This window comes from Heptranchias perlo, chromosome 4 (assembly GCF_035084215.1).
Source record: "Heptranchias perlo isolate sHepPer1 chromosome 4, sHepPer1.hap1, whole genome shotgun sequence".
Taxonomy (NCBI): Eukaryota; Metazoa; Chordata; class Chondrichthyes; order Hexanchiformes; family Hexanchidae; genus Heptranchias; species Heptranchias perlo.
This window is the reverse complement of record NC_090328.1, coordinates 95,021,416-95,045,584: the sequence shown is the minus strand read 5'-3', so window position 1 is coordinate 95,045,584 and position 24,169 is coordinate 95,021,416. Positions and strand designations below refer to the sequence as shown.

General features: G+C 40.5%; 1 protein-coding gene across 3 annotated transcripts in view; it reads left to right on the top strand.

Moving 5' to 3' along the window:
- Positions 1-24,169, top strand: part of fsd1l (fibronectin type III and SPRY domain containing 1-like) — a 75,082-nt gene that overhangs the window by 37,294 nt on the left and 13,619 nt on the right. For 2 of the 3 annotated variants that reach the window (XM_067983338.1, XM_067983336.1), the window contains exons 5-11: positions 1,060-1,082; positions 4,093-4,214; positions 13,513-13,722; positions 15,316-15,414; positions 17,390-17,519; positions 18,682-18,714; positions 23,190-23,290. In XM_067983338.1, coding sequence (XP_067839439.1) covers positions 1,060-1,082; positions 4,093-4,214; positions 13,513-13,722; positions 15,316-15,414; positions 17,390-17,519; positions 18,682-18,714; positions 23,190-23,290 — 718 coding nt within the window. The remainder of the gene's footprint in view (positions 1-1,059; positions 1,083-4,092; positions 4,215-13,512; positions 13,723-15,315; positions 15,415-17,389; positions 17,520-18,681; positions 18,715-23,189; positions 23,291-24,169) is intronic. The other variant, XM_067983337.1, reaches the window with a different exon arrangement.

Here is a 24,169-nt window from a genome sequence, read left to right as displayed (position 1 = left end):
CTTGAAATACTTCTTCAGGGATTAAATCTCTGGTAACTGCACATTTGAGCTTCTCCATGTTTTTGAAAACTATTGTCATGAGATGTTCTAAAGGATTTTAAGTGGTATTTACGTGCTACTACTTGACATGTTCATAAAGCATGCTGGAGGTGGCTAGCTGTGGTAAATGATTACTGTATCCTCTGGCATGGAATTTACATTCGGCCCTAACACTTGCTAGTAGTAAGTATTTTCCCCAGAGTAACTATCTCCAATATAATTCAGTTGCATGCTGTCTTTGGATTTGAATTTGTGCTGTAAGAATTAAGAAAGCATTTTAAATGTGATCTCGGTATGGTGCGACTCCAGATGTAACTCTAATATTCAGTATGCAAGCAAAGACTGGTAAGTCATTGATCACATGACTGCTAGAAGATGCTACTTTTCGATGTATTGGCTCTAAGTGCACATCATGGGCTAATGGCATTGTATTATAAAGTTGTGCACAGTAACATATCAACATGCTTTGCAAACAGTCTCATTGCAGCAGATAAAAGTTATAATGTGCTTAGGTTTTGACCAATACAATCTACTCCTGTTGATTCAGTCACATTTTGCACTAAAAATTTGAATTATCTAGTTACTCGAATTAAGCGATTTTTAATTGGCCTGAGTGAACTGTACTTGTTCCAACCAGTGCAGATTAAATATCCGCTTTTGAATTCTGTTGCTGATTTTCGAATCCTTAGCCTAAAAGCTCTTTCCCTAAAGTTGCTGTGATGCTTGAATAACTGGATATAATGTGGTGTGCTTAAGCATGTATATAAGTCAATTATTTTGGCTACTGCAGCTCTAACCTACTAACTGCTGCAGCAAAGATGAGATTCTGTAACCTCTTTACAATTTTGCTGGTAACTAAATTAGATCCCAATGGTTTTTTAAAAAAATGTCTTGGGTTTTCTTGAACAAGTTTGTAGATTTCTCTTGTACTTTCATCTTTTACACCTTCAGCATGATGTTTCAGTCAACTTGCATGAGCGGAACTAACATCCTCTTTTCCTCTTCCTCTTTCACTCCAAGGCTGCCAAGCAGATCAAAGATAGGTAAAAAAAAAATACTTATTTATCTTCTCTGGAAATTGTTGAATAATGTACATGTGTGTAATATCTATTATAACTTTATTAATGTCAGGATTGAGAGAATATAAGGGAAGGAGAGTAGAATTTCCATTTTTTTTTTGTCTAATGGAACAGAAATGGAGCTCATCTTTACACGGGGGGTAAGAAAAATGCCATACATAGTGTGCTTGTTAGAATCATAGGTTACAGCATGGAAGTCAGCCATTCAGCCCATCAAGTCTGTGCTGGCTCTATGCAACAGCAATCCAGCTAGTCCCACTCCCACTCCCCCACCCTATCCCCATGGCCCTGCAATTTTTTTTCCTTTTCAAGTACTTATCCAGTTCTGTTTTGAAGGCCATGATTGAATCTGCCTCCACCACCCCATCTGGCAGTGCATTCCAGGCCCTAACCACTTGCTGCGTTTTTTAAAAAAAAGTCTTTCCTCATGTCATTTTTGGTTCTTTTGCCAATCACTTTAAATCTATAGCCTCTGGTTCTTGACCATTTTGCCAATGGGAACAGTTTCTCTCTATCTTCATGATTTTGAATACTTCTATCAAATCTCCTCTCAACCTTCTCTTTTCCAAGGAAAACAACCCCAGTTTCTCCAGTCTATCCATGTAATTAAAGTCCCTCATCCCTGGAATCATTCTAGTAAATCTCTTCTGTACCCTCGCTAAAGCCTTCACATCTTTCCTAAAATGCGGTGCCCAGAACTGGACACAATACTCCAGCTGTGGCCGAACCAGTGTTTTATAAAGGTTCTTTGTGACTTCCTTGCTTTTGTACTCTATGCCTCTATTTATAAAGCCCAGGATCCCGTATGCTTTTTTAAACTGCTTTCTCAACCTACCCTGCCATCTTCAATGATTTGTGTACATATACCCCCAGATCTCTCTGTTCCTGTACCCCTTTTAGAATTGTGCCCTTTAGTTAATATTGTCTCTCCTAATTTTTCCTACTGAAATGTATCACTCGCATTTTTCTGCATTAAATTTCATCTGCCACGTGTCTGCCCATGCCGCTAGCCTGTCTATGTCTTGAAGTCTATCACTATCCTCCTCACTGTTTACTACACTTCCAAGTTTTGTCATCTGCAAATTTGGAAACTGTGCCCTGTACACCCAAGTCCAAGTCATTTAATATATATCAAGAAAAGCAGTGGTCCTCGTACCGACCCCTGGGGAACACCGCTGTACACGTCCCTCCAGTCCAAAAAAAAACAGTTCACCATTACTCTCTGTTTCCTGTTACTTAGCCAATTCTGTACCCATGCTGCTACAGCCCCTTTTATTTCATTGGGTTCAATCTTGATGACACGCCTATTATGCGGCACTTTATCAAACGCCTTTTGAAAGTCCATGTGCACCACATCAATTGCATTGCCCCCATCGACCCTCTCTGTTACCTCATCAAAAAACTCAATCAAGTTAGTTAAACACGATTTGCCTTTAACAAATACATGCTGGCTTTCCCTAATCAATCCACACTTGTCCAAGTGACTGCTAATTCTGTCCCGGATTATCATTTCTAAAAGTTTCCCCACTGCCAAGGTTAAACTGACCAGCCTATAGTTGCTGGATTTATCCGTACACCCTTTTTTGAACAAGGGTGTAATATTTGCAATTCTGCAGTCCTCTGACACCATCCCAGTATCTAAGGATGCTTGGAAGATTATGGCCAGTACTTCTGCAATTTCCACCCTTACTTCTCTCAGCAACCTAGAGTGCATCCCATCTGGACTGGGTAACTTATCTACTTTAAGTACAGAGTTATTTCCCAATTAATCCAATTGTATGAATGAAACTGACTTTCTGTTGGGAGTCTGCCATTGGTGGCAAGGTACTGAGCTGGGAAATGATACCTGGTGCATAAACACTAACTTGAGACTGCACTCCAATATTGGGCATGCAGTGTGTCTCATCTGAGTGACTTTTTTCTGTCTTGCTTGGGGCGAGCTTGTGGGTTGGAAGGTTTCTGAGGGTCCCAGTAGTTGAAGTGGGGCTCCAGCTCAGTCTACTTAAGCTCTGTTTGTCACAAGACTGGGCATGGCAATCGCTCGAGATTTAGTGCGGCAGTAATCGCCATGTGGGTTGCTCACTAGAAGATCAACCTTCATCTTCTGCTGTCTTTTTTTAATTGGCTTTGGGTTAGCATCAGAGAGAACTTTATTGGCTCCTTCCCCAACCACCATCCATAGTATTCAAGCTCAAAAGCTGCCATAGCCTAAAGCCTGGTTCCAATGGAGAATCCTGCCTTGCTTGATCCAGCTTACAGACACTCATCAGTGCTCTGATACTTTATTCTAAATTGACAGCAAAGTTTGAAAATTTATTGAATTTTATATCAAAGAATGATATGCACTCAAAATCACGATGAGAGGAATGTGGGGGCAGTCAGACAAGATCACTGAACACATAAATCTTTATTTTTTAAATTTTATTTACAGCACTACTGAACTGGCATTATTCTGAGCTGCCCAACATGTTCCCAGCTCATTGACTTGTGCATCTTTTAAAACTTGCAATTCCAGCTGGTGATCTCACACTCACTTTTTAATGTGTGCAAATGAGTAAGTTATTCAGTGCACCTTCATCCTGCTCTCCTAGTGTTTTGCTTATGTCAGCACCTATGAACCAAAGCTGTGTCAGTGTGACTCTAGGACCATCCCTAGCCGTTTCACTGCATCTTGGATAGGCCATTGGAATAGCAGTGTTCTCCTTCTAAAGACTGAACAAGGCTATTGGGACCATACATATCCTGCAGGAGTACGCTGTTTGACCAGTTGTACAGCGAGGTTGATGGTAGCTGTGGACAAGGTCATGTATTTCCTATACTCCCAGCTAAAGGTGAAATATAGTGGATAAAACCAGTGAAGATCAAATTCACTTGATACAAATATCCTTACACTCCTGTTTTTTTTAGTACAAATAGGCTGAAAAGAGTACCCTGTATTTCTAATAACTTGTCAGATTTCACATTAATTTCATAGGGTAACAATGGCTCCTGCATTTCGACTGTCTTTAAAGCCAAAGATCAGCGACAACATGACTCATTTGATGGTTGATTTCTCCCAGGAAAAGCAGATGCTTAAATCACTGAAATTTTTACCAGGTAAGATTTTTATTTGTTGGCCTGCCCAAGTTTAGGTCAACACAGTGCCTGTGTCGTGCTTGCTCTGTTAATGCAAAAATATTAGCACTTACACTCTTGGGTATTAAACTAATGTGGTTTATTCTTCCAACGCTCTCTTGCTCTCAACAATAAATCCTAGGCCATTGTGGCAAACAGTTGACCTGCTCAGACCTCTGTCATTACCTCAACTGCTCCGTTCCAAGCTGGCAGTGGGCCATAAACTGGAATGATGTGTAGCTCTTCTGTTCTTGTTCTCTTTCCCTTCCTCTGGAGAAACATAAAGCTTCTGTAGTCTCCTCTGATCTGGCTGCCAAATCCCTACACCAAGTGAAATAAGACAATTTGCTCCTAAGTCTGTTGCCCAAGTGGACATGACATCTTTGCCCACAGCAGTGTAGCTGAATTCGGAAACTGAAATGTGGGATTCAGCCGCGCCCATTTTTTGTTGTTTCAAGCAAAGAGCCGTCATGCATGAGTTTTAAACGGGTGGGGATCATTCTCAAACCTGTTAATGTAGTATTTCTACAAACATTCAGTGACATTTTCTGTAATTGTAAATGCTCCTTTAATAGTTTGCTTCTCAGTGCAGTTGTGTTTTGAAATCTATGGAGAAGGAATATGGATGTTGGTATTAAATGGACTTTTTCAAACCTCACTGAACATTACTTTGTGTAGCATTTTATCTTTGTAATACTGATGTCAAACAAAATAAACCTGAAGCCAGATTGGCTGTAGTGAAGTGTGGAGACAGTAGGCTTTAGCCTCTTAGCGTGCTGCACTGCATGTATCTTCCTAATCTTCTGTGGCACCCACATTGCCCAGGCAGAAGTAATCCTAAATCTGCATCAAAAGATCTGTGCCCATTATTAAATATTTTGTTTTACCACTACGGTAATTCGGTTAAACCCTTTTATGAAGCACACCTTCTGCACTCAGTCTGCTGTAAAATTGTATATGTTGTTCACTTGTAAATTGCCCTGATGCAGTTTGACCAGTGAACTTGTATCTGTCTGCAGCTTAATCTGCACTGACTGTGAATTGACAAAAGTACAAGGTAATTACAACATTTAATGTGGGGTGAAGTGTATGTTTAATGCATTTTTTTCCCTAGACAGTTATATAAATCTTCCACTCTTACCATATGGATCTTGTGAAGAAACAGATTTAAGCTTAAAACAAATATATGAAATTATGGGGACCTGTCTATTGAGGAATTATCTTTAGATTTTTCAAAGCCCAGCTGGACTGCTTTCAAGTGTAAAAGAGTTTATATAGGACCCCACTACAGCAGGCCTGATTACACCACCTGTTTGTCTAGACTATACAATGACGTGTTAATCAGACATCTGTCGCCTTTCTCTGTTAAGCTTTTGTAATTTAAAATTACGTAAATTGATGGATTTCCCTGGGTGATTATTTCCATTCTCTGAGCCTAATAAAACATTGAAAACTGTCAACCATAGGCAGTCATTATTTAGAATATATATAATGTATTATATCCTATCCCGCCCAAGTCCTGCTCATCCATCACCCCTATCCTTGCTGACCTACATTGGCTCCCAGTCCCCCAACAGCTCAAATTTAAAATTCTCATCCTCGTGTTTAAATCCCTCCATGGCCGCGCCCTCTGTATCTCTGTAACCTCCTCCAGCCCTATAGCCTCCCCCCAAACTATCTATTCTGCCTCTGGCCTTTTGTGCCTCCCCCCCCCACCCCCCCCAACCCTTTGCTCCACGTTGATGGTCATGCGTTCAGCTGCCTAGCCCCTACACTCTAGAATTCCCTGCCTATCTTCCTCCCTCTCCTTCAAGACCCTTCTGAAAGCCCACCTCTTTGACCAAGCTTTTGTTTGCTCCTCCTCACAACTGCTTTGGCTCAGCGTCCACTTTTTGTTTAAGCTTCTGTGAAGCATCTTGAGACATTTTTCTGTGCTAAAGGTGGAATATAAATGCAAGTTATTGTTCTTTCTCTTCATTTCTTCTTCGTCTATCATCATCATCCCAGGTACTTCCATACCTAGAGAGGTTGCAAGTGTCTCTGTGATCCTTCATAAGTGGTGGGAACTCATGGCCAAAAGGCTTGACTCTCAAATTCCCTGTCCATGAACTTACAGCAAATATCACTGCCCTTGTCCTGACATCTAGGGCTGACCACAGAGTTGCCTTTGGTTTAGGAGGCTGATTGGGAATTCAGTTGTTACTCTGGAAAGGAGGAGGCAGATCCCAAGTCCTTCCTGGAACATATCCTCTAAGTCCACTAGGGTTTAATTTCAGGGTGGACCAGTGCCTGAATTTGGCATCCCTAGATGTTCCTCCTTTGGCTTTCAACTGAAGGAGTCTCGATGGATGTCTAAAAGTAATCCTTGGTGTCATGCAGAGTAGGTGGCACCTATTGGATCCATTGTGTCTTAGCTAAACTAGTTTATGCACCTCCTGCTAACAATTCAGTGATTGTTTACCAGCTGCCCTTTAGGTATGATCAAGATCTCCATCCCATAATGTTAACTTTGTGCCTCCAGGCTGAGTGTCCAAACAGTTTTTTTTTGTTTAGCTTTTCCCCTCAGGATTTCCACAAGAAGCCCTTTAAACCAGGGAGACCAAAGCTGAACACAGTACTCCAGATGTAGCCTCACCAAAGGCCAGCTACAACTTCAGAATCACTTTCCTAAACTCTCAAATCAAAATCCAAAATTTTTATTGCGTTTTTCTTCACCTGCGAATATTAGTCCACCAAACCCCCAGATCTCGTTCCCACTCTGACGCAAGTTGCCGTTTAATATGTAACCCAAATTCATGCTGCAGCCTAATCTCATGACTTTGCCTTTATCTACATTGAACTATATTTTCCACCTCTATGCAATGATCCCTTTGTAAATGTCCGATTATAGAAAAGATATATTTGGATAATTTGCTTAAAGACAAGAGACATGACAGAGAGACTTTGTGCTATCCCAGATATTACAAGAGGAGAGGAGCTGCCCTTTGTTGGTTAGTTGCCCTATAAGTCAAAGCAGGAGCTGTAGGCCACCTTGTTACTTTAGCAGGGAGTCCAGAAACATTTTCCATAATCCACGCTGGGCCTAGCCAACAGGTGGATTTGCTGAGTGCCCCTTTAGGCCTCAACTCCACCCAGTCTTCCTGTAGTGACTTATAACTCCCAAGACTGCCAAAGACCCAGGAAAATGAGAGCAGATCATCTCGGACGCTATTGTGTTCAGGGTATAATTGTCAACATCCCTATATGCCAACATTTTTGTTGTATTCTCTGGTCTGACCAATTGGGTGATCCAGAACTATGCCTGTACTGGCAGCTGAGATTGACGACCTTGTGCTGTAATTAAGTGGGTTCAACCACATCAATAGAGGATTAGATTCTATTGGTGTTTTACTGGATAGACGTCTCTCAATTTCTTTGTAACAGTAGTGGATCTCCAGCCTCTGAACAAATTCCTCAAACTGGAAATGTTTGAGCTGGTACTACTGTCTCTGATCAATCTAGGTAATGTACCCAGTAAACTGGCTGCTGGAAGTAGACCTCAAGGATGTACTATGGTTTGTTGGAACAATGCGACTGAACAGATCTCAAATCTCTTTAGCCCCGGATAATCAAATCACTGTAGTCAGACGGAAGCAATGGAGAGGGCTGATGAGGGTAGTGCGGTTGATGTTTATATGGACTTTCAAAAGGCGTTTGATAAAGTACCACAAAGTAGACTTGTTAGTAAAATTGAATCCCATGAAATTAAAGGAGCAGTTGTTGCTTGGATACAAAATCGGCTAAGGGACAGAAAGCAGAGAGTAGTGGTAGACGGTTGATTTTCAGACTGGAGGGAAGTATGCAATGGTGTCTCCCAAGGGTTGGTATAGCGACCACTGCTCTTTTTGATGTATATTAATGACCTAGACTTGTCTATATAGGGCATAATTTCAAAGTTTGCTGATGACACAAAACTTGAAGATGCCGTACACAATGAGGAGGATAGTAACAGTCTTCAGGAGGTCATAGAATGGCGAAATAGGCAGACACGGCAGATGGAAATTTAACGCAGAGAAGTATGAAAGTGATGCATTTTGGTAGGAAGAATGAGGAGAGGCAATATAAACTAAGTGGTACCATTTTAATGGGGGTGTAGGAACAGAGAGACCTGGGGGTGTACAGACACAAGTCTTTGAAGGTGGTGGGACAAGTTGAGAATGCTGTTGTTAAGGCATACAGGATCCTTGGCTTTATAGCAGCATAGAGTATAAAAGCAAGGAAGTTATGCTAAACCTTTATGAATCACTGGTTAGGTCTCAGCTGGAGTATTGTGGTGAATTCTGGGCACTGCACTTTAGTAAGGATGTCAAGGTCTTAGAGAGGATACAGAGGAGATTTACTAGAATGGTACTAGGAATGAAAGACTTGCTACATGGAGAGATTAGAGAAACTGGGGTTGTTTTCAGCAGAGAAGGTTAAGGGGAGATTTGATGTATGTGTTCAAAATCAAGAAGGGTTTTGATAGAGTAAATAAGGAGAAACTTTCCAATGGCAGATGGGCCGGTAACCAGAGGACACAGATTTAAGATAATTGGCAGGAGAACCCAAGGTGACTTGAAAAAACATTTTTTTTGCTCAGTGAGTTATGATCTGGAATGCACTTCCTGAAAGGATAGAGTATAAAAGCAAGGAAGTTATGCAAAACCTTTATAAATCGCTGATTAGGCCTCAGCTGGAGTGTTGTGAATTCTGGGCACCATGCTTTAGTAAGGTGTGGATTTAAAATTCCCTTTCAAAAGGGAATCGACTAAATACTTGAAGAGGATCAAAATTGTGGGGCTATGGGGAAAGAACATGGGAGTGGGACTAATTGGATAGCTCTTTCAAAGAGCTGGCACAGACACGGTAGGCCGAATGGCCACCTCCTGTGCTGTGTCATAGTATAATTCTATGATTACCTCACAATGTCAGTGATGCCACTGAATAGGGTCAACTGATTTTCTTTATTTGGTTACTATCTTTTGACCCCAATAACATTTTTGTATGTAAATTGGGAGGGTTCAAAACATCTTCAATTTATAAATATATATGCTCTTCAGTGCAATCTTTGCTACAAAAAACAGACGTATAAAATAATAATTGCAGATCTTTGTTTATGGGTAGCCATAACAACCGTGGCTGGAGCATTGTTTGAGTACTACAGTCTAAATATGGCAACAGTTCAGCTGAAATGGATAAATCACACGACTGACAGATACAGGTCCCAATACTACACATCCCTGACAATGAGATACAGGTCCCTCAGAATGTCACTTATCTACCACTTAACCAAACTTGTGTAAGATGCAAGTAACTCTATTTATATCATTAAGATATATGTTTTAGCCCTCTCTCCCATGGTGGATTAGCAGTATTTAAGATCAGAACATAGGAGGTGTGAGTATTAGCATCTTGCTTCTACACAACATTACTTTCTTCAGTTATTGACATGATTATAATAGTTTTTCTCCCTTGCATCCCATGGTGAATCTGTAGTTTGTGCTGAAATTCATTGGTGAAGCCCTGCAACAGGGAGGTTTCTCTCCACAGTCTGCTATCCGATGACCAGGACCTTCAGTGGGTTGTCAATCACCATAGGCCATTTGGCTGACCTTGGCTGCAATGTTTGAGCTCAGCATCAAAGCACATCCTAAGCCCTCCAGCCCTGCACAACAATCAGTTTCCCTCAGTGCCCCCAAATCAAAATTCATCCTAAATGACATCTTTAAGCTCAGATTTTATTTAGTGGCTTAACTTGGAGAATGTGAGAGGGAGGGGAATGAAACCTCTGCTTATGCTTTCACCTCTGCTCAAGTCTCATTACGTAAGAATTTTCTACCTGTTTATCCTTTGACTGGGCTTGTCGAGTGCACTCTTTGGTATTTCTAGTTAGACAGAAGAGGATGGAAATTAACACTTCCTTGCTGCATGTATTTCTCACATGCACAGAATTTGTCAACAGGAGCTAGAACTCCTCAGCCCAATTAAAAACTCTGAAGATAGAGCGAAACTCAAGCCTCTAGAGAAGAACAAGCCCTTACAGGGAAAGCCTTCGTGGAAGCATTTCCAACAAATAATGGCCAGCTTTTTGGGTAAGTTTAAGTGTTTCTGTTCCTAATTTATGTTTTTAATGTATAAATTTAACTTTTAAGATGAACACACTGGAATATGTTAACAAACTGAAATCAGAATGAGAAAATGATGCATTTTTGAGGTGTGACTCCCTATACATGCGTACTGTCCCTGGGATTTTTAATTATGTAGATAGAATACAATGATGTCTGAGCAGTGCCATCAAAGATCAGTCAGTCTTATTACAAAAACCTGCCGTTCGTGCATAGTATAATGTTAATTTATTGAAATATTCTTTTCTTTTATTTCTGCAGATGATTCATCCACATCCATTTCCTGGAAGTTGATCCAATGTCTTGTCACTTATTGTGGCAGGAGGAGGGGAGAGACAGAGATAGAAAGTCAGTTAGAAAGCTAGGGGTCTGGAGTATATACCTTACACTGTGTTCAAAATGACTGGAGGATTTCATGCAATGGCAAGATTCTCTACACAACCACTGTAGAAGCAGAAGAGTGCCAAAACAGAGGTCAGGAAATACCAGCTGCACTGGACAACGCTGGCCCTATATCATCTCTCCAGCACACCCAGAACATGCAGGAGCAGGGAGTCATTCAGAAATCAACGATAATCGTCTCATTGCCTGTTGATCAGTGTCATAATATAAATGATTATGCACCTTTTTAGGCTGGGCTGGTTGATGCAGGTTTATTCTAGTTCATCTCACTTCACTGGTCATAAACCAAATTTTATGGTCCTTGCTCTTGGATGTTGCTGCTCATCCATTTTGAATTCTCTAATAACTGGAGCTGCAGAGGTTGTATGGCTAGCATCTAATTTCATGGAGGCTGATGTTTCTTAACATCCAAAATGTAACTATGGATGATCTTTAAGGCAATATGACCTCCCAAACTTCAACTTGCCTTTAACAAAGAAAAATGTTCCACGATACTTCAGAGGTGTAAAGGATAAAAATGGACACTAATCCAAAGTGGGAAATGTTAGGAGGGGTGATCAAAGTCTCGGTCAAAGAGGTGGGTTTAAGGAGGGATGGGAGGTGGAGAGGTTTAGGAAGGGAATTGATGCCTACGCTGCTGAAGGCACAGCCAACAATGATGGCGCAAAGGGAGGAGGAGATGTACAAGAGGCAGAAGTCACAGGAATGGAAAGATTTGGGGAAGAATTTGCATGCTGGAGAGAGTTAGGGATGGACAAGGCCATGAAAGAATATAAGCCCAAGGATGAGAATTTTACTTGTTGCGCATTCTTTGAGGAGGCTGGGGCAGAGGTTCCTGATGTTAGAGGTGGAAGTAGGCGGTCATTCTGATGGTCACGATATGAGTTTGGAAATTCAGCTTGGGGTTGAAAAGGCACCCAAGTTGTGAACAGTCTGGTTCAGCCTGAGATAGTGGCCATGGAGGGGATGGAGTCATTGGTGAGGTACGGAGTGTGTGGCAGGGGCCGAAGATGAAGGCTTCAGTTTTCCCAATGTTTACCTGGAGGAAATTGTGATTCATCAAAGACTGAATGTTGGACAAGCAGTCTAACGACGCAGACAGAGGAGGACTCAAAATGGTGAAGAGATATAGCTGGGTATCGTTAGGATAAGGCAGAGAGGAGCCTGGGGGAAGGTTTGTTGTGGTGGGCTAGGTGAGGCAGCTGAACGGATGGTTAGAGGCGATGGTGGAGGTGGCAGGGCAGAGGGGTTTAAATTGACGAATGGTAATGGTGAAAAGAAGCCATGGGTTATCTTTGCTCTCCAGGATGATCCTGGAGTAGTGGCTGTTTTGGTGCAGCAAATTAAGGTTTGGCAGGGTTTAATGATGTCCAGTCAAATCTGGTGATGGATGGATAGGCCACTTGTGCACCAAATGTCCTCAAGTCTGCACCCCTTGGACTGGAGCACCCAATGATGGGGGCCATACCAGGGGGAACAATGGGGTGGGAGATGGTGATAGTTTTGTTGGGGACAAGGGCATCAAAGGTGGAGGTGAAGCAATCGTTGAGCAAATCAACAGCTACAAGAGGTACCATGGCAAATGGAGATCCGAAAGATTAGGCAGCCAGGAGTTTGAAAGTGCAGTTGTTTGTGAATTGGGGGCAGATTTTTCCAGGAGACCGTGCAGGAGGAAGGGGGATGCGGGTGGTGAGCGATACAAAGAAGTGTTCGGAGATGGCCTTGTCTGGGATCCAGACTGCAACAAATTGGAAATTTTGTAATTAGGAAAGTTTGAGAAGTGTTAATATGGATTGTGTTTAAAACATGCCTTTTATTTTGTAGACAAAATAAAACACAGTTCATAACTGGGATGTCTAGTTTAAGTAATGTACTGAAAACTCCTTTTGAAACGCAGGAAATGATTTGCCTGCGAGAATGACATATAGAAGTTGATTAAAGTTTTTTTTTATCAATACTTTGTCCAGTGCCTTTTTGTCATCTCAATGCCAGTTCTTCATTTTGATCTCAAAACGTGTAAGCTTTTTCCACCAAAAATGTTGCGAATGTGATTTTTCTTTTTCTGAAGCGTTCATTCAGAACATGAATACAAATGGGTTTGTTGTAGTATTGAAAGAAGCAGTAATGTTAGGATGTTGGGCGGGTGAATTATCATCACTGCCTCATTGTAAGGATTGAACACTTGTTTCTCACACAGTTCTGTATTGGATTATTGCCTTGAGCCAGTAACCAATCATTGCTCAGCTGTAATTCTCAGCTTTGGTGGTACGAGGAATTTTCAAATATCAGGTGTAAGTTATTTGGGTTGATGTTAAGTTGGTGTTTTTAGCTTTGGCAGTACACGATTCAACACTCTTAAATCCAGGTAAATATGCAGCATAAACTTAAAACTAAAATACTGTTGCTGGGGACACTGAGGGCAACAGTAGCACTCTTTCTTCTATCCTAGCTGAGATCAACCAATGCCCCACAGGTCAGGAATCAAACCTGGGATTTCTGGTCTTTGTGGCTGAACTTGAGGCTGCCTGTGTTAACTGAGCTCTGAGGGAGCTACACGGTCACGTATTTAAATTAAGAAGTTAATTCCCTGAAATTTCACCAGTTACTGTGTTGTAAAATATTAACTTCTGCTAAGAAAGTTTTAATTTTCTAAATTGCATTCTTGGATTATTGGTAATTCACGTGTGCTAAAATGTTATCGCGGTAAATGATTAAATGTGTGACTCTTCCTGCAGTCCCACGAGCTCCCGAGATAGACCCAACTGAATGTCTGGTTGCTGATAATTGTGCAACTGTAGCATGGAGAATGCCAGAGGAAGATAAGAAGATTGATCACTACATACTAGAGTACAGGAAAACCAACTATGAAGGCCCTCCTAGAGTTAAAGAAGAACGGAACTGGGACATCATTGATAATATCAAGTGCACTGAATACGCATTATCAGGTCACTTATGTTTTAAAAGTTGAACATAATGTATGTGCAAATAGTGGATGGGGGGTCAATTATTTTTTTTTGTTCCTGGTCTATGGATGCTCTGCCCATCAGAGCCATGACCGTTTTGTAATTGGCCTACCGTCTGTCCGTCAGAATCATGGCATTTTGGCAACAGGTCACATAACCTTATAGTTTCACAAGGAATTCAGTGGATGTGAAATATTTATTTCCTGAAAGAATACTCTGTGTTAATGGCCTTGACTCCCTACCCCCGCCCCCCCAAAAAAAAAATGAAGTTGAGTGAAAATGGTTTGAACTTAGGATTTGAACAGCCATATTTGCAACATTTCCAGGTTGGGATGCTTAACTTTGGAAGCAGTGGCAGTGCTAATATTTATTCAGTGGTGTGGGGACTACATGACAGCATTAGCTTTGGGAATGTGGCAGAGCAGGCAGCCAAACTCTGGTGAGGCTCCTATCCCCCCAAATTAGCATCTGTAAATAGTTAATTCACTCATGTCTTTTTTTTAAAAAAGAGAGTTTTCATTTATATAGAACCTTTCATGTCCTCAAGGCGTCACGAAGCGCTTTACAACAAAAGAAGTACTTTTGAAGTGTCGTCACAGTTGTAATATAGGAACCACAGCAGCCAATTTGTGTATAGTAGGGTCCCATAAGCAGCAATGTGAAGAGGACCAGAAAATCTGTGTGTGTTGGTTGAGGGATAAATGTTGGCCAGGACACCGGGGGAAAACCCCAGAACCCATTAGTTCTGATTTACTCAACTTTTCTGTAACACATTAATGTTACGGGTAGATTTTTTTTGTAACATTGTACAACAGTAAATAGGTTTCAGATAAGAGATCAGCCAAAGTACTTCTGAAAAATCCCATCGTACTGTCTTGTGAAAGTAGAAATATTTGGGCAGCTAACAATGGGTAACATTAATTTATTGCCTGAAACTTTATGGCGCACAGTAGAAGTTCTCCCACTAATTAGTTCCTAGTCTATAGCAAACTTGGAATTGGGGGATAGCTGGACTTTTATATAATCATCAAGGCAGCTGGAAATTTAGACATTTTCCCATTTTAGGCACCCAAACATCAAACACTAGCAGATAGGTATAGAGGTCCAGCTGCAGAGAAAAGCTTCCTCTGCTCTGCCCAAACATTGGTTTAGCCCTCGCCTCAGCTTAAAAAAAACCTTTCATTGCATTGGTATGATATTTAGATTTCCTATCTTTGTAACGTCTTTGCAATGAGTGCCAATTAGGGGCAGTTTAATGAATTCAAAAAATGTATGGCAACATACAAGGCTACGGACCAAATGCTGGAATATGGGATTAGAGTAGACAGGGCTGATGGCCGGCGCGGACACGATGGGCCGAAGGGCCTCTATCCGTGCTGTATAACTCTATGACTCTATATATTTCCAGCTTGTTGCACTATCAAAGGGCAATATAGTGGTAAGTTTTTCATGGCAGTGAACTAGAATGAGGGAAGGCTATTGTTGTGTAATGCCGGAGGAAACTGTTCATATTTTGCATGTTTAACCGATGAGGGGTGGAGTATTGTTCACTCATTGTCTTACTTTGTTCTCCAGGATTAAAGTTTGAATCCAAATATATGAACTTTCGGGTCAGAGCATGCAACAAGGCTGTGGCAGGAGACTATTCCGAACCAATAACCTTGGAAACAAAAGGTGACTCCTTTGCAAAGTTTCACATTTATTGCCAATCAGTAAATTGTAGGACTATTGTTCACTGGCTGCATTTCAAAGGATGATTGCTTTCTATAGCCAAAATAAATGTGCATGTAGTATTATGTTTAATATTGAAATTGAAACTTTATACAGGAAGGTGAAGGTTAATAATTCATTTTTTAAAATCCTTTTATTGTGATTTGTTCACAGGCTGTTTCGTAGCATCTGTTGGACTGCCTAATGTTTAATTGTTTTTTTTCAAATAATGTTCATTACACTTTTTGTTTTTGTTAGCATCCTTTACTCACTGTAGGATCTTGGTCCAGCTTGTTGGTTCTGGAGATATTAAGTACGGAAGAGAGAGCATTTTTATTCTGAATAAACCATGCAAACACTGAGTTTTCCTTGGCAATCAACAGTCAGTACTTCAGGTGACGAGATCACCTTGCACCAGCCTATCTCTCTCAATTCTAGCTCTGCACTACAAGCATTGGGCAGACTGGGCAATCCCAGAGAGGGTGTCTTTGTCAGTCTGTGTCCTAGGGCATTCCTTTTCCACCTTCGAAAAGATCACAGGATTCCTTTCTTGTGGAAGCAGTGCACGTTCACCGATTTTTGAACAGGACAAAGTAAACGTAAACACTCCCCAAGTGCTGGGGTACTCTTCAGGACCGTGGCAACTCTCCTCCAAATGTCACCACCTTCAACTTGTCAAGGATTCTTTATGCCCATCTTGCTGTGGACTGGGAACCCAGGACTTGAAGGCTCTTTATGCCCTGTGGCGGGACAACATTAGGCAATTGGTAACAAAGCAGGCAGCCTAATAGCTGATGGAATGCTTTCCTCACGACTGCTCTCTTGAGCATCCAGTTTTAAGCCGTTCCAGTGGTTCCAGGTCTATTTCCCAAACTCTGCTTAATCAGATTCCGATTGGCAGTGTTTATAAAGAAGCTACGTGATGTGCTCCTCACTACTAAAGTTAGTTTAAATTTAGTAAATGAATAAAGCAGTCTTTTTACTTTTTGCATTAGTGTTTTGACAGCAGGGTTTTTATTTCTTCAGGGAGGCTTGTGCTTCTCCTAAATCTGGACTGCATTGACATGACTCCTACAGTGTGTAAATGATGCTCCAATAAAGAAAGATAAATTGCTTACCTTGTAGGGTCTTCATGCGTTCAATAGGGGTCTTCATGGCATCCTTCACAACACCGTCCCCCCTGGCTTTCCTAAGATTGTTTTGGTTCAGTTGGGAATTTTAGTGCGAGGTCAGTAAAGATTAGCTACAGATCATAAATAAACTGGTAATATTGCATACATCCTGGGACTTCACTTCAGTAGGGTGTGTACATCGTCATGCAGATGGGCATGCTTAGCACTTGGCTTCCTCAGAACCAATCGAGTTTAGCCTAGTTCCTATGGTATGTGAATAGTGCCCACCATTTGAAGAATGAAGACAACGCTACAAAGTAGGTAGTCTATCTTTCCATTGCTCCACTTCCTCCCAAAAAAGTTTTCTAAGCTTCAGAAATGTTTGAGGATTCCAGATTTTTTTGAAATAAGCACGCCATGCTCTGCTTGAGCCTCTCCCATGATCTTCCTCTTTCCGCAATCCTCCTCCCCCTTCAAACCAAGTGCCATACTTGCACGGTGCTTCATCTTCCTATGGCTGAAAGCTAATAAGTCCCTCAATAAAAGCTGACTATTTTGACTCAACATTGCGGTTAAGGTTTGAGCACTCACCAGTTTATTTTGGGAGTTTGAGCTCTGCTGGTAGAGCATTGTTACTGCAGATATAACACGGTTGTACTTTGTAGAATTTAATTTATATTTCTTGAATGTTTTCATTGAATCGCATGAAATCTGAATTATTTTAATGTGAAGAATGCAAAGCATTGTTTTAAAAAATGTCATTTCACTTTATTCTCTGATGTCCTATAATGTTGATCAAAGTTAGTTTTGTACCAATTTGTTCATAGGTTTCAACTTTAGCTTTGATGGCACAACTTCACACCAGAACTTAAAAGTTGATGATTTTAGTGTTGAATGGGACTCTTCAGGGGGAAAAGGGCAGGAGAGTAAAATAAAAGGAAAAGAAAACAAGGGCAGGTAATTATTTTATTGTGTCCACTTCTTTTGTTCAGAGCAAAAATACCAAAAAGTTCTGTACCTAATAAACTGTCGCTGTTTTCCAGGACCACATCTGTGGATTTAAACTACTGCAGGAGAGGTTATTGTATCAACAACTATATTCGAAGATATTTCTGTAATACAAGTACTATTTAAACATGTAATGAAAAGAATTAATCACAACAAACTTGTACCACTAAAGTGTAGGTTATTTGGAAGAATCTATTTAGCAATCAGTGTGTTTAGTACTGTGCATGTTTCAGATGGATGTATTGTGAATATTTGATCTAAAACAGGAAACTTTTGTCTTCCTGATTTACAGGATCCTCCACCATGCACAGTTACAAACTGTCACTGGGAATGTCCGTGGGCTTTTTCCACTACACTGCCGCAAATTCATGGAAACCCCGTTTGAGTATGAGCGGGGTTTTGCCAAAGTTACTGCGGCAGAGTGAGAAGCCTGTGGAAATTCCAGATGTATGTGTACAAAACCATTTCTCAGTTCTAGTAACCATTGTGAATGTAAAGAAACAGGAAGTTAGTCCTCTTTTGTATACCTAACATAGAAACAGGAATAGGCCATTCAGCCCCTCTAGCCTGTTCCACCATTGTCAGATTATGGCTGATTAGTGCGTATGAACCCGAAGCTGCAAACTTGCACGGTACCAATAGCATTTTTCCCCCTGTAATATACTGTGGGGAAAATATACAGGGTACCCAAGTCCAGTTATGTAATCAAATACATCTTCAGATCCTAAATCCTAAAATTGGTAATATCTTTTCTCCTACATCATATGCAACCATTGCTTTCAAATTTAATTATCTTTGGAAAACTTTAAGACACTGGCCACTGCAAAAGTAAAGAAATTATCACTGAGCTCTATTCTAAATCTGTACTTGAATTTAAGTCCATTGTCGGGTTCAAATGAACAGAGGTCATTTGACTTTGCTCTTGCAATCTGAACTCTTGTTTGTATTGCCTTAAAGTCCACTATCTAATGACCGTTATCCTTTGCGTAGTCAACTAGCAACAAAGTATAATCTAGCAATATAAAAATCTGTCCATATGCAATTTTGTTTACATTTTCCAAAAGTGTTTACGTAATGTATTGTTAATCTCCTTATTTTCATCATCTCACAGTGGCCAGGTTTCCTTGATGAAGAACAATATGAGGTGAAATATGATAGTTGCATTGTTTGAGCTTAGTTGGTAGCAGTAGCACATTGATAACCATACTTGTATTTCTTCTACTAATGGAAATAGTGCGGAACTGATCTGCCAGCCTTATCATCAGTCCTTTTTAATTTTCTTGTTGATTTGGAATGCATCCACTTTGTACAGGTTGCAGTTTAATAGACCTACACTTGATTAATTTAGGACCTAGGGAGTCTAATTTCAGTTGCCCCCAGTTAATGATCTCTGGTGGCTGTTAGATTTGATATTTGGCCCCCTTATGACTTATCAGTAGTTTTCCTTTCCCTGCCATTTTTAACCAGTAAATATGTGAAAGCAACTATAAATTGATTCCTGTGTACTGTAATAAAAGCATAATGGCTCAAAATCAAACTAATAGATACAGTGCCTTATACCATTGAATGCAGATCTATAAAACCTCAAAATATTGTGAATTCTAGTAAAAGGATAAATTTGTTTCAGTAGAAATGAATGGTGCAACATCCACTAACTTTTCTTTCAGAAGATGAAATGATCCGTGTTCCTGTGGAAGTGTATGGTAACAGCTGGTAGAACAGCGCTAAGCATTTCTTGTTTGTGCTACATGGATGAAGTGCTGATTTGCAGATTCTGTATTACGTTACCTGCAGAGTAATAGGGAATCGTACTTTCTACCCGCCAGTTCAATTTACGGTGCCGTTACCACCTTTTCCCTACTAAAATGCCTGATTAACACTTATTTTTTAATGATGACTCCTGTTTACCCAAATAGTTGCATGAGAAAGTGGCTTTAAACAATGATGGTGTCTGCGGTGTTTATATTGCTGTCTATGCACATGAAAGACAAATTGGTTTAAAAACTTAAATGAATGCATGTTTACTCAGTTTTAATGAACAATTTTTGCATATTTAAAAAGCTGTTACAATTATTATTTCAGAGAAATTTCACCAGTGACTTGGCAGACAAAATAACGAGAGGTTTTATGATTAAGGTTTTCTCGCAACTTTTGTGTACACTGCAAAAGGGCAGTTTCCATATTCAGAGTTTATGAATTGAACCTTGCACCTTTAGGCATGTTTGAATAAGAGAGTGTATCACAAGATTAACAGTTACCCATTACCATGATATTGTACACCAGAGATCACATGAGATACCCTCCACGTGCAGCTGTCCACTCCAAAAGACAGTAAATATCACTCGTCAACTGTTGTGTTCAAGCTAGAACGAGTGTAGTCAAATTTATTTACAATTAAGAGAATACATGAACAGCAGAGCATAAAGTGAGCTTTATGGTCCTTGCCTTGCAGAGGACATGAACAGCTCCAAAACAAATTCTTCTCAGAGCCATTCTTCTCAGTAGCTCTTCATAGAGTCCCCAGGATGGTTGGGGCTGATTTTAATTCCTGGCGAGAGTGCACGGCAATCTCACATGAGAATCTTAGGTGGAGATCTGGCAGATTTTAACTGCTTGGCTTTATTTGAATGGCACCGGTCAGCTATTCGCCCATTTCGGGTGGGAAGCAGCAGTTGACTGACTGGTGGGGTGGGGGGGAGGGAGCAAAGATCAGGAAGCCCAGATACCACCTGTCTGCAACAAGGTAAGTCTGGGAGGGGAGATACTGCAAGCCTCTTTAGGTAGGGGGAGCGAAGGGTTGGGGGGAGAAGCCCGGGGCAGCAGAGGCTCCTCTTGGTTTTTAACTTCCCTTTAGTGGCCTCGCTGGCTTCCCGACAGTGTTCAGGTGTATGTCCAACTCTCACATGGTTAAGTGTTAGAAATGGTCACATCTTAATTGCCCGACCATTGAGAAGAATCTGATTGATCCTCAAATGAGTCTGCCTCAAAGTGAAGACAGAAATATAATAGGGCGGCAGCCTTAGGATCTTCAGTTCTCTGCTTCACACAGCCTATTCCAGGCAGCTAACAGGAGTATCCTGGAGTCATTGCCCACATAACGGGGAATTTTAACTCTCCCCAATTAGCAGGAAAGGAGCAGGGGAGTAGTTAAAATGGAACAGCTCAGTTCTCACCGATTTCCCATTTTAATGTAGTTGGTTTTGGTAGCGAATGAGGTTCTTGTTGGATTCAGATGGCAGCCTCATTAATAAATGCAATTTGGGGGTCCCATTTGCTTCTGATAACTGACAGCAGCCGGTAATTTCATCTGCTTCTCCCAGTCTACCAACTTGCATACAATAACCACTTCTTAAAGGACTTGATGTGGACATCAAATAACTTATAAATACAATTAACTTCTGAGTACAGGCAACATTAAATAGCAAACCATCAAAAACCATCAACCATCATTGAATTGGAATAGTGTATTTGCTATCCTATGAGAGAGATGAAGAAATTCTTAAAAGTTGCAGCCAATCTGGTTTAACAGTTACATTTTTTTTTTGAAGTTGCATTAGTTATTTGGATTATGGGCTGGTCTCCAAGGAGATGCCCATTCTTCCTACAAATTGAACCAAACCAAATTCTTTCAAACTTAACTTTAGTGCACAGGTTGGATCTCTGTTTCACCCAGCCCTGTGTGCTGGTTCTCCAAAAACAACTAGAGAACTTTTTTGCAAGTACAAAACTTTTATGTACATAGTTAGAAAACCTTTATGTACAGTTAGAAATTGCCTGTGCACACAAAGGCACCTAAACTGTTCAAATTTTGGAAGCACCCATGTACATTTCTGTGGTACGGTAACATTTAATATCTATTCACTTCCGAAAATTTTAGCAGCCATCCAGTGATTGAAGCATCCTTTGACTTGGCTATTTTAGCTATAGATCTGTACTTACTGAGCAGCATTTTGAGTGACAGTATGCTGAACACTACAGTTTATAGGCAATGCATGAACTGTGTGTTTTAAATACAACAGGTTGGGGACTGAGGCTATGTTAAAAATGTTTTTCTAATTCTTGAACACACCTACATTAACCTGAATCAAATAAAATCTAAGTTGCTGCTATAAACCTGCTTAAATATAAAGGTGGCATTTGGTGCAAGACTAAAACCTCGAGTTATCAAGGTGTACCTGAGTGTTAAGATCTTTTCAGTTTTAAAATTGTATGTCTCTTCATATAACTGCCTCAAAATTTTCTGTACCTTTCTAATATTTCTTGGCCTTGCTTGGGTATTTACCAAATATTTCACTTCAGTGTTGAATAAGTGTTTTGCGCAGTATCTTCTCAAAAGTGGCTGTGGTTATCAGTTCTTCTCCAATAGTAAATAATCTCTCTAAATAATATCAAATTAATGTTTTGTAATTATAAAAGCATGCCTCTAATTTTAAAAACTGCTTGCACTTAACCCTCTAAGTGACTGTACAGGAGCACTGGCCTGCTTCCTACAGTAGAATTTATCCAGCCTTTTGCAGTTTGTTTCATGATTAATGCTTGCTTTACAGAAATGTTTGAAAATGTGTATATAGGTTTCAAAACTACTAACTGATGGAGATTCTTTCAAAAGCCCTCACTTCAGTCCTGAGTGTATAGCATTTCATTTATGATAGGTGATTGTCAACCCCATTAGGTGTGGGGTTTTTATGTGAAGCCCATCCCAATTTTTAATGCGATGCACTATTTATTTTTGCAGTAGATTTACCTTTTAAAGATCTGAGTAAAGGAGTTTCATAAAAATTGGATGGTCTCATATCTGGAAAAATGAAATTGACCTGGAAATGTGTGTATTTTACACAGATTGCGAATATTGATGCTCAATATAACAAGCAGCTTATTTTGGGGGAGGTTGGGGTTGGGGGGAGAGTCCGTTAGACCCCAATTTTAAACACTTCTGTGTTTGGGGCTGGAGAAGCACTTTTTAGACAGCCTTCTATCATGGGTCCAAATGTTAACTTCTCTTTGCTCTTCCTCTCCTGCGGATTCATTCCTTATTTTCTGGTGAGTAAGTTTTGTGTGTTTGAAAAGACACGTTCTTCCTTTCCCTTCACCAATGCATGCATCCAGTTGTGTTTCACTCTGCACCTCCTGTCTGTTGAAATATCAAACATTGGAACTGATAATTCAGTAGTCCCTTGCCATAGCCCTTTGACAGCTATATAGAAGCTTATTCATAGGAATAGGGTTGGGCTGATTGTTTAGTAGAGGGGAGAACCATAAAAAGTGTTGTCATGTGCTGACAGGCTACAGCAATTATACAGTAACCTGAATACAGCACTTAAAAGCACCTCGTAATAAACATTGTCTGCAAGTCACACGATTTATCTGGCAACTACTGCTATTCGCTTATGTCACAATGATTCTTTCTGCCTAAAAACTCATTAAATAAGTGGTTTTTAAAAAAATCAAGAAGTGACATTAAATGGCAGTGATTGGTTATTCGAGAATTGCATAAATCTGAGTTTGAATGTAAGCTGCTCCTGGTTTGTCATTCTGTTTATATAACTTCCTACTACCTTGCTTTTAGCCACCAATTATTGAATGTGAACTAATCTTAATTTCCTTTTCATTTTTCTTTAGAAGTGGTACACCGTCTCCAAAAAGGACATCAATATCCTGCCGACCAGCATCGGCAAGAAGTAACAGAGATCGCTTTACTGGTGAATCTTATACAGTGTTAGGTAACACTACACTTTTGTGTATAAAAACTGCAATATAGTGTCTTCTGCCCCTCTCCTTCCATCCCAAAGCAACACTCCATACTAAAACCTTCATTTGGCATTTCAATTTTCAGAATATTAACATTATATATAACATTGTCCAATAATCGATTAAAGATTGCCACAACAGTCAAACCAGGGGACAGGGGCAGTTCAGATTGAACTACTTTGTGCAGTGTGTGTTGAACGTGTGCAGTGGATTGGCCAGGGATGTGGAGGAAGCATGTAGGGTGGAAAAGGTTAAAGAATTGAGTAGATATTTGAGGGAGTGGATTTGAGAGTTTATTTAGTTCTTGGGAATGGCCAGATTGACTACATAGTCTTTCTGGTCCTGTATTTGTCTATGCAATCTTCTGCTCCAAATGTTGTACATGTCCCTCCATGGCTTCACCGCACCGTAACCTCCTCCAGCCCTACTAGATCTCTGCGCTCCTCCAACTCTTGCCTCTTGTGCATCACCAATTTTAATTCCTCCACCATTGGCGGCTGTGCCTTCAGCTGCCTAGGCCCTAAGCTCTGGAATTCCCTCCCTAAACCTCTCCACTTCTCTACCTTTCCCCCTTTGAGACGCTCCTTAAAACCTACCTCTTTGTCCAAGCTTTTGTTTACCTGCCCTAATATCTCATGTGGCTCGGTATCAAATTTTATTCAATAACGTTCCGTGCAAGTTGTTTTAAATCTGCAAACTATTCCAATATGATCATTAGTGGTCTCAGCGATTCAAATAGGAAGGGGATCCTGTCATTATTGTGCTTTTTAAGAACAGGTGTAACCACCTTCCACTTGATTCTGAAGAACAAAATGTTGCTTTCAGAGACACTTGAACCAAAATTTCATACT